Source organism: Passer montanus, unplaced genomic scaffold, assembly GCF_014805655.1.
Source record: "Passer montanus isolate IOZ18808 unplaced genomic scaffold, ASM1480565v1 scaffold27, whole genome shotgun sequence".
NCBI classification, from domain to species: Eukaryota; Metazoa; Chordata; class Aves; order Passeriformes; family Passeridae; genus Passer; species Passer montanus.
In genome coordinates this window covers 9,151,318-9,161,300 of record NW_024367372.1, presented here as the reverse complement: position 1 = coordinate 9,161,300, position 9,983 = coordinate 9,151,318, and the positions used below count along the sequence as shown (strand labels likewise).

At 45.2% G+C, this 9,983-nt stretch overlaps 2 protein-coding genes across 7 annotated transcripts in view; one reads left to right on the top strand and one right to left on the bottom strand.

The window, feature by feature from the left end:
* The first annotated feature begins 795 nt into the window (after window positions 1-795).
* FAM181A (family with sequence similarity 181 member A) lies at window positions 796-1,715 on the top strand. The gene has a single exon (XM_039712850.1). It carries the CDS (start codon window positions 849-851, stop codon window positions 1,713-1,715), a length of 867 nt encoding a protein of 288 aa, XP_039568784.1. The 5' UTR covers window positions 796-848.
* A 2,470-nt stretch (window positions 1,716-4,185) lies between these two features.
* Window positions 4,186-9,983, bottom strand: part of ASB2 (ankyrin repeat and SOCS box containing 2) — a 46,191-nt gene continuing 40,393 nt past the window's right edge. For all 6 annotated transcript variants that reach the window (XM_039712895.1, XM_039712894.1, XM_039712892.1 and 3 more), the window contains 2 exons: window positions 9,059-9,212; window positions 4,186-8,308 (listed from right to left, as the gene is read on the bottom strand). In XM_039712895.1, the coding sequence (XP_039568829.1) occupies window positions 8,172-8,308; window positions 9,059-9,212 (291 nt within the window). In that variant the 3' untranslated portion in view covers window positions 4,186-8,171. The remainder of the gene's footprint in view (window positions 8,309-9,058; window positions 9,213-9,983) is intronic.

Here is a 9,983-nt window from a genome sequence, read left to right as displayed (position 1 = left end):
CTGGAGAATGCAGAGAAAAGGGTGTCTAAACTTTCCTAACTCATCTTCAGCATTTTTGCTTTGGATTGTGTAATTTTTAAATGAAAGGTTTCCATCGGGGTGAAGGGGATAGGGAGAATGGTAGAAATCATGGGGAAATGATTGTATTTATTAGCTGTCTTTCTGCGGCTGTCCCCATGGAGACAATTTGTGATGGCAAAGAATGCAAGGAGGGGAGGCTGATGCCTGATTGGGATGCTTTGTATTTGGCAAAGTGGCTTCTGATTGGCCTGGGAGAGCCCCGAACTCGCTGGAGTCGATATTCATTCAGCTTGCTCAAGTGCTTGCTAAACTCCATCCAAACAGTGGCGGGCCCTGGCCGCCTCGGCCGCGGCTGGCGGTGTGTAACCTGCCTAACGAGATTAGCGGCCAAGGGGCTCTGTCTCCTCTGCAGCGGCGCTGCCGCCGGCTCCGGTGAGAAAAGCCGCCGCACGCCGGGTGAGTGTCCGTGCTTGCTCACGGGGCGGCCACCCCGGCTTCTGTGCACCTCAGCGCTCTCTAACAAGATTAGGCGCTGAGCTGCTGGCGCCTGTGAGCCGGTCCCCGTGCCGGTGTGTGCCGGGGCAGCAGCGCGGGGCGCTGGGCTGCGGGCACGCGTCCGCTCCGACAGCGATTCCCTGCGCGGGAGCGAGCTGACCAACAACTTGTTTGCGTGGCTGGGAAGTTTGACGTGTGCTCCCTCCGTTTGCTTAGTGCTGTTTGAACCAAAGCTTCTTGCTCAAAAGTCTGCCTGTCACGTTTCGCAGGTTTGCCGAGGTTTGTCCGAAGAAGGATTTTCATGGGAAACTCTGCGCGGTGCATTCAGTGAGATGGCATCGGACAGCGAGGTAAAAACTCTACTGAACTTCGTTAACCTGGCTTCGAGCGACATCAAAGCGGCTCTGGATAAATCAGCTCCTTGTCGCCGGTCAGTTGACCACAGAAAATATTTGCAGAAGCAGCTCAAGCGGTTTTCTCAGAAGTACTCACGGATCCCACGGTGTCACCCCGGCAAACCCCCCGAGTGTGGCTGGCGCAGGGGGACAGAGGAGCGGGCCCGCGGCTCCCTGCCCGAGGCACCTGAGCCCAGCCCCCACGGCGGGGCTGCCGCCGACAAGGTGATGCGGACAGCCGAGGCAGAGGAGAGCCCCACCGGGGAACGGCTTTTGCAGGAACAAAAACCCGAGGCCGCCCGACCGGACCAGGTGCCCATGAGGAAGCGACAGCTCCCCGCCTCCTTCTGGGAAGAGCCACGGCCGGCCCAGAGCCTGACGGCCAGAGCCTTTGCTGCCAGCCCTGAGGGGCTGCAGACCCCCAGGGACCCTCCTCCCTATGAGGGGAAGAAAAGCAAAAGGAGCCCAGACGCTGCTGGCCCGGAGAGCCCCCCTGACACCGCGGCACATGCCGGGGAGAAGGAGCCCGCCGTCCTCTCGGGCCGAGTGGGTGCTTGGACCTGCTGCCCCTTCCCCTGCCCCGGGCCAGGCGTGTACCAGCCCCCGGGCGCGCTGCCCCCGTCGCCCTTCCCGGGGCTGGGGCTGTGGAGGAAGAGTGCGGCCACGCTGCCGGCGGAGGTGCCGCACTTCTGCAAGGAGGCCGATGGCCCGGGGCAGAAACTCTACAGGCCCTTGGTTCTGAAACCCATCCCCACCAAGCCCGCCATCCCCCCTCCCATCTTCAATGTTTTTGGCTATCTTTAGCGGGGCGGGTGTCGGAGTCATGCCGAACACGACAGCTCCCGAGGGGGATTTGAAGCGCCCGCTCAGGCTGCGGGCAGGAGCTGCTGGCAGCGCGGAGCGGCAGGGAAGGAGGCGGCGATCGCACCCTGTGCCGCGTGGGCGGGCTGCGGGGAATTAGTAACTGCTGGGAAGGTACTTGGGCTGCACTCTGCTCTGCCTACACGGGGGTAAAGCGGGAATAAACCTTGCGAAGGCGGTGGCATGGAGCATGACCAGGTCTCTTTCATCGATGGGCATTGTGTGATGCCCCGCGGCGAGCGGGGCTGCGGGCCATTCATAGCCGCGCTTGTAACATCTAGGAGACTCCTCCACGTGGGAACGTCTTTCTGGGGCTGCCCTGCGGCAGCAGCAGTGAAATGGAATGAATTAAATGCATTCAAAGAGTTTTTGTATTTTAAAGTAATTCCAGAGAAGTCAAGATATTCAGGTCATTTCGTTTTGCATGCAGGAGACTCGAAGGGTGGTATTTGATATAGAAATCACTTGTGATTGATTCAAGCTCTTGTTGTATTGTAAATACTGAGACAATTAAAAGAAAAAAAATAAGGGAAGAAAGAAGGTAATTTTATCTTGGTGATTCTGCAAATGCAGTCTTAATTTTGCCCCACTGGGTGGACACGGGTTTGATTTGCAACTGGTGGGGAGTTATGAGGTCTGAAATCTCTGCCTATCCAGATTGGTATAAATCAGAAGTAATTCTTCCGGGGCCAGAATATTAGCTAGTGCTAAGCTGGTGCAAATGGAAGGGGGATGAATTTTCACATCAGGAATTGCATCATGCATCAACAGAATAAATGAAGAATCTTATCAGTTTAATACAAAACCAATAGGCGTGATGGAAGAAAAAAGTAAAAAATAGACTGCCTTGATTTCTGGGTGAGAGTATCTTTTATTTTGCCTGATTTAAAGATGTTTTCACAAGATCTGACTGTAAATGTTTTGCCTAGTATTTTTCTAATTTTTTAAAAACAAATTGGCATTGGAAATTTTTTTAGGAAGTGTTTTAAGTTAGGTTTCTCTTAAACCCATGGAGAAAGTGGTATGAAGACACAGATCATGAAATATGAGAGGGTTAATATTGCAGGTGTATGTGTCTATTTGGCTATACTGGAGAAAATCACTGAAATAAAGAAAAGTATATTTTGGGACAAAAAAGGGCCAAAGAATGGACACCCATGATCTCCCAGGGCCTGAACCTGCTGTTGCTGAAGCTAATGGGAACTTCTCCCAGGGCTCAATAAAAAGTGGCCTTGATTGATTGGTCTGTGACTAGCATAGCTCTCTCTGACTCCTGATATCTCTACAAGGGAAAAAACAGAAAACGCTTCATTTGAGTGCATTGCAGTCATTAAAAAAAATACCATAAGAAACATTGTAGAGTATAATTTTCTATCTTCTGATTGCCTTGGTATTATGCAACCAGGTTGCAACTTTTATTAGGATATGAACTACCACTGGGATTAGCTCAGTTGGTCAGAGCCTGGTGCTAATAATTCCAAGGTTGTGGATTTGATCCCTCTATGAGCCATTCACTTAAGAGTTGGACTTGATGATCCTTGTGGGTCCCTTCCAACTGAAAATATTCTATGATTCTACTCCCAGGCTAAAAGTGGTTTACTCTTTCCTCAAACCTCACATATAGCACCAGTGTTCACTTTTATGGAAACAGTGTGTGTAATGTGTTTGTAGTGCAGGCGAACAGTAGAAATAGAGATGGCTTCCATTGCTTTCTCCCTGCGGTGGCACTTGATACATGTACCAAACCTGTATGGACTGTAGGAGAGAGAGCAGGAAATGTCTTTGGTAGCACAAACCTGCAACTAAATGCAAGGTGTGGGGTGCTGAAAAGCCAGTCTAGAGGTTAAAGACTTCAGGTTAGCTCTTGATCCAGAAGTAAAGATGGGAACATACTTAGATGCCTTTCCCTTTTTTGGGAAAAATCCATGAGGAAACTCCATCCCTCTCCAAAAGGAGTGTAACAAAACCCAGAGCCATTGAAGTTAAAGGTAGGAGAACAACAGCTTTTAATTTACAGTTCCGTGGCTAAGGAATTTTGTTACATGGAAATGGGGGGATTTTCTCAAATCAACAGCTCTGTGTCGCTGCTGTAATCCAGATGCAGCCGGATGCTGAACTCTGTTTCAATACCATCAATAACAGAGCAGCCTCCTTGGTATTGGTCTGGATTTCCATCTGGGTGGCCACACTAGGTCACAGAATGAACTACTGGTATTGCAGTAGTTGCTGTACTTAAGTGTTCCTCCTTGAGTTCATTAGAGAAATTTCTAAGTGCTGTGGATCACACCAGAATAAGGTGTAAAAATTAATTAATTTACTTCTGTAAAAATTAAATCCACTTGGCAAAGTCGATAGCCTCTATATAAATTTTATTTTTTAAGAAATCCAGAGGAAGAAAAGAGTTAAAACCAAGTTTCTATCTTGTGAATATTAAATTCTTAGCTTTCTTTTTATTCTTCTTTTAAATTCCTTTTTATTTGAATGTATATTGCTGCACATTTTCCATGTAGTAGAATAATGTGTTTTAAAGTTATGATGAAGGATTGAAACACACCATTCTAAATGACCTCTGACTCAAATATTTATGCTCCTACACTCAGATTTAAACTAATGTTAATTTTTCAAAATCCTTTGTGACATGGAAGGTCCCCCCAACCCAAGGCAGGCAGTGGCCCTTGCTGGGGCTTTGAACTGGAGCAGCAGTGAAGTAAAACACAAATGAACAGAAGACAATTGTTAAGTATATTCAAAATCCCTGAATGGGGATGTGTGAGACTTTCCAAAAGGTTTGCAAATAATGGCAACTCTGTCTCCTCTCTAGCAATACTTACTGTTCTCTCATCCCTGAGATTAACAATGGCATTAATAATTATTCAAGCTTGGCTTGATTCAGAATTTTTCTGGATATTTTTGTGTTTGGCTGGCCGATGGTTGATGTTGCTATTCAGGACAGCTGATAGTCCTTAAGAATCTACTTCTTTATTCATACGTTGTTTGAAAGATGGAAACATAACATTTGAGAGCTGCTATTTACTAGAACAGTGCAGATTTCAACTTTTAAAAACACAGTAGCTTTTATAAATAATGGGAAGGGAGAGGTAAATGAAAAAACTTTTATACAAAATGAAATAAAAAAATCAAAAAAGTGCACAAGAACATCAAGTGAATTGCACATGTTGCAATAAAAAAAAGTACAGTAACCTGGTCATGAACTATTCCTAGAACATTTCACATAAAGCCATCATATCTGAAGGAGTCTAACTATCACACTCAGTGAAACAAGCCACTTTACCTTGCACTAGAATTACTGATCGGCTTACAAAGCCTGGCTTGCCTGGGTTTTGGAGTATTTTTCTTTTCACAGTAACTTGTAAATAGATGCATTAAAGGCACATTGAATTTGTGCAGATTCAGTATTGTGCACAAAATAGTATGTCAGTGACTGGAGTGGAGAGGTAGTGGGCTCCATTTCAGTGCAAATAAATGTAAACTGAGTGTGTGAAGGTTTGCTTTAAAGATCAAGCAGAAAGGACTTAATAACATTGTAATTGCCAGACTCCCCCTCTAACAGATAGACTCTTCTCACCTCAGTTTCTGTGCGCAGCATGCACTTATCCTTCCCACAGCTGTGTTATGTTCCCATCAGACCAGTGCTCTCTGGCTCAATGACTCCTGCTCAGGACAGATCATTGACAGCAACCAGGACATGGGTCTCCCAAAAGAAATGAAGGTCTCTTGGTTGAAAGAAGAAATGGGATTTCCATATTTATCCCATTCAAACCCAGTTTCAGCTTCTCCAAGAACATTAAAATAAATTGCTATTTGCTAGACTTTTGTGGACACAAAAATGTAGGCTCAGGGGAAATTCCCAGGTTGGGACACCTGTGAAATCCCACTTCTGGAGTTATACGTGTACTTGGTGATTGTGAACCCTTCTACCTGCCAGGGTCTCCAGGGCTGTCACTGCACACCAAACTCTGAAGTGGTCTCCACCAAGCTCTGTCTGTATCCATCACCCTCTACAACTCTGCTTTGTTACATTTAACCTGATTTCAGGGACTACTGATTTATATCGATATAAGACCCAGAACTTTGTTGCACAGCTCCAGAAAGTGAGAGATGCATGAACTCCACAGTGATTTCCTATCTTTCCAGGAACTGCTCACCAGTACAGGGCCTTCCCTGGCAGAACTGTTACAGTAATTTCTTGTTCCTTTTCTCTCCACCCAAAGATTTTCTAACCTAAACCAATTCCCTGTTCACCCTGCAGGAGACAAGGGAATAGATCTTAAACTGGCAATAAAGGAAGTTACTGGATGAAATTTCACCAGTGGAGGAATCTCACCAGACTTTCCAAAGCTTTAAAAGAGCAGTGTTCAGTGTGAATTGAAACTCTGTTGGTTTTTCAAGTTTTGAATTTTTAAAGGGGACAGCAGTGGACAGAGTAAGCAATCCTGTAACCGATGCTTTTTCTGCTCACATCCTATCCCACAAGTGATGAAGACATTTCACACAAAGTCATCACAGTCTGTGTGCCCAGACAGATTGTATTACTTGTATTTGTGCAACACACTTTAGTCCTGTGTTAAGGTATAAAACTCCACACAATAAAACTCAGTGCAATGTATTTTCCCTACTTAGATTTCTATCATATTCCATGGATGGTGTCCAGACCAACAAACAAAACCAGATCTGTAAGGTGTCTGGTGGGGACTCCAAGCAGGCCATGGTGCACAGCTCCTCTGTCACCTAAGGTAAGGAGTGTGCTTGTAGCATAAGATCTGCAAAGATGTAGTTCCAAACTTAGTTTCTTTCATTCTTTCCTAGGTGCCTAGTGAGGAATAAAGCACTCATCAAAGCAGTTCACCAAGTCACACCTGTCAAGTGATCTGTAGTCTCTGCCAATAACTGTTCATGGGCTCCTTGGCCTCCCCAGCTGTGAGGGAATGTGACTTGTTAAAAACTTCAATAAAAGAATTTCACGGACAATTATAGTGGTTCAGTAGATAGATGGTGACTTGTTAAGCTGCCATAAATCAGTTGTGGATCTGAGCTGTAAATAGGTGACCTAATTTTCAAAGAAACTGAGATAATGACTTTCATCAGTGTCAAAGGAAACTAAAAGATACTTCAGACTTCCAAACTTTCAAACTTCAGAAAATTCAGGGCTAAATTCTGAGATTTTTTTTATTCTGCCTCAGTAATATCTGATACTGTATATTATTCCCCTGGTTTAAGTGGAACAACACCTGGTGCAATCAACTTGCCATTGTGTAGGCAACTGAATAGGAATTTGGAAGCCTAATTCCAAATTAAGGGTATTAATTTCCATAAATTTTGCAGTTTGAATTCCATAATTTTGAAATAATTTCTCTTACTTTCAGTCATGGTATTGTTACAGCCACAGAGGTCCAAGGAGATTGGAGAGGCTAGCTTTTGTAGAGACAAGATCTTCTGGGGAAGGAAGAGAATAAGTTGGTTCAGCAGGGTTGCCGCTCTCCTTCATATCACTCTCTGTTCCTGCTCCTCTAGGGCTTTGTTCTGTTCTGACACCAGCTTCATGAAAGCATAAACCTACTGTTTACAGTGCAGCTACTTCTAATTTACACCAAAAAACCCCCAAAGAGTTAAGGGTTGCTTTCAAATCTCTAGTCTAGGAAACTCTTTCAAGCAAAATTTCACTTACTTCCTATTGCAAATATAATACAGAATGAACTGTATTCACTATGTGCAAATATAATTCTTCCATCCTCCTTAAATAAACCTTTCCTTGACTTTTAAAGGATTCACCATTTCTGGATTTTAGTCTATTAAAGAGTTCTGAGATTTGAAGGTTCATAAATCAAGTACTTAATAAGAAAGGTACAAAAAAAAAAAGACATAAAGGTGTTAGCGAGGTGGTGTCAAAATATCAGAGAATTAGCAACCAACACACTTAGCAGAAATCCAAACAATAGAATAGAAACTACAATAAAAATCTCAGTCAGTGAAGGTAATGTGATTGTTTTCCCAAACACGTGGATTCTTGACAAGTTCTGAATTGTGACCACGGCAAGGATGCTAAGCTCCACCACAGCTTCAGGACACTTGAGTTCCTCATGGATACTTGCTTCAGCACTACTCATTTGTCAGTATTGGCTTTCATTTCTTCTTCTTTCCAGACTAAGGTCAGAGGTGAATTGTATGCGTTTTCTCTTGAAAAACCTAACAGCACTCTCCTATGTTAGCTGTCTCCTCCATTTTCTTCTTACTCATGCTTCAAAAGCAAATTTCTCTTGGATTAGTCATGGGAGGGTGCTTGACCAAGCCAGCAGCAGTTCCTCCCCGGTGTGCACCTGTGCCACGGTGGTGACGTTGGTGCCCCGCTGGGAAGCTGCTGCATACCCGGTGTGCTTGGGGTCACTGTGAGTAATCGTGCTGTAGATAGCGGATCAGTCTGTCTGGGAGGGGCAGCGTGTCCAGGAGTTTGATGCGGTTCCTTCCAACCAAGCTCCGTACCTTGATGCGGCAAAGGTGGGACAGAGGTCGCGGAGGTTCTGAAAGACAGGTGGGTCAGAAACGTGAGCAGAACAGGTTTTAACTTGAGGGACTTGAGCTCAGCTTGGGCAGGACTGTGTCAGGAGGAAAATGGGAGAAGGAAGAATGAAAAAAAGGGTTTTTTTTCTGTAATGAAGGGATAATATGTCTGGGATTGGTGGCAGAGCATGTATTCTGAGGCATGACATGGGGAAAGATGTGGGCCTAGAGGATGGGGTGCTGTACCTATCTCAGCCATAGCAATGGGCTTTCTAGGAGGATTTAAACAAGCCACTTGAAAGTGTTCAGCCTTCCCACTGAAAATAAATGCAATAGGTACCAAATTTATCTTGGTGCCAGAAAACTTTTTCTGATAATATCTGTGAAAGACTTTTTCCTGAGGGAAGGGATATTAGGAGAGTGGAATATTAATAAAGGCTTTAAAGGCCATTGTTGCCTGCTAGGTTGCTGTGGAGATGGCTGTGCTGTCCACCTGTCCTGATCTGACTGAACCCCAGCTATATCCAAAAGGCCTTTTCTGCACTGCTGTTCTCATTCCCAGTGGGTCAGATCGATGGCTGGTGTGCATTTCACACCACAGGGCCAGTGACACCCCAGAAATTTTTGACACTCATACCTGGTTAGTCACAGCAGGGAATCCTTTCAAGGATTTCAAGTTTATGGGATGAATACTAAGAGGGGATGGTGACAGAGGTTTTGAATCCAAAAGTGGGACTATTTGTGCTGGATTCTCTTCTGGGAGACCATACCTGCTTTTTCTTTAATGACAGCCCAGTCCTCATAGCTGTCAATGTGCTCCTTGAGCCGGGAACAGAGCTGCACATTACCCACATAATCCAGAAGAACATCGATGATCGGCCCAGCCCAGCGACTTATCTCTGGAGTAGACACCATTTCACAAAACTGCAAGGAAAAACAGATGGACCACCATCAGTGGAACATAAATGCACTTATGGAAACAGCACCTGCAATATCCCTGATAGCTTTGATGGTACCCCCCCTTCTACCAGCTGTGAGGGCAATCACCAGTTTCCCTTCACAGACTTCAACTAAAGTCTGTTGTTTTCCAGCTGAGGGTAGAACCCCCTCTTTGCATTCACAGGATGACATGAATCCCTGGCAAAGTCGTAGCTCTGGAGCATGAAATAATGCTGAATTGTTAGCAAGTCCTAAGATCCTACTTCCACAGAAATGCAAGGGCAGAGGAACTTTGCCCCAAGCTAGTCAGGGGCTGCTGGAAGGTCCATGCAGTCTAGGGCCCTGTGACATAGCCTGCTGGGTTCTTTCCCCTCTTGGCAGGGCTCAGGGGGCAAAATGGAATCTTAAGGAAAGAGGGCGATTCGGAAGAATGCAGCACCTCCTGCTTCTTGTGAACCTGCTAGTATCTGCAGCTTTGGGGGGGCAAACATCTTACTAGAAACAGGTCTGGAGAAATTTCTGCACATATGAATCCATGGCCATTTTACTCATGTGAGAACTATCCTGTGCCTAATAGAGGGGTGTTTTCCCTACTAAGTCCTGGATCATGCAAATTTTCTATTGTCTCCAGTATAAGCCGCAGAGTACCAAAATTCACTGTAGGAAGGGCTTCTTATGGAGATTATGAAGAACAGACTTAAGAACCTGACTTTAAGCAGTCTTATTTAAAAAAAAAAATCTGCCTACTTTAATCTA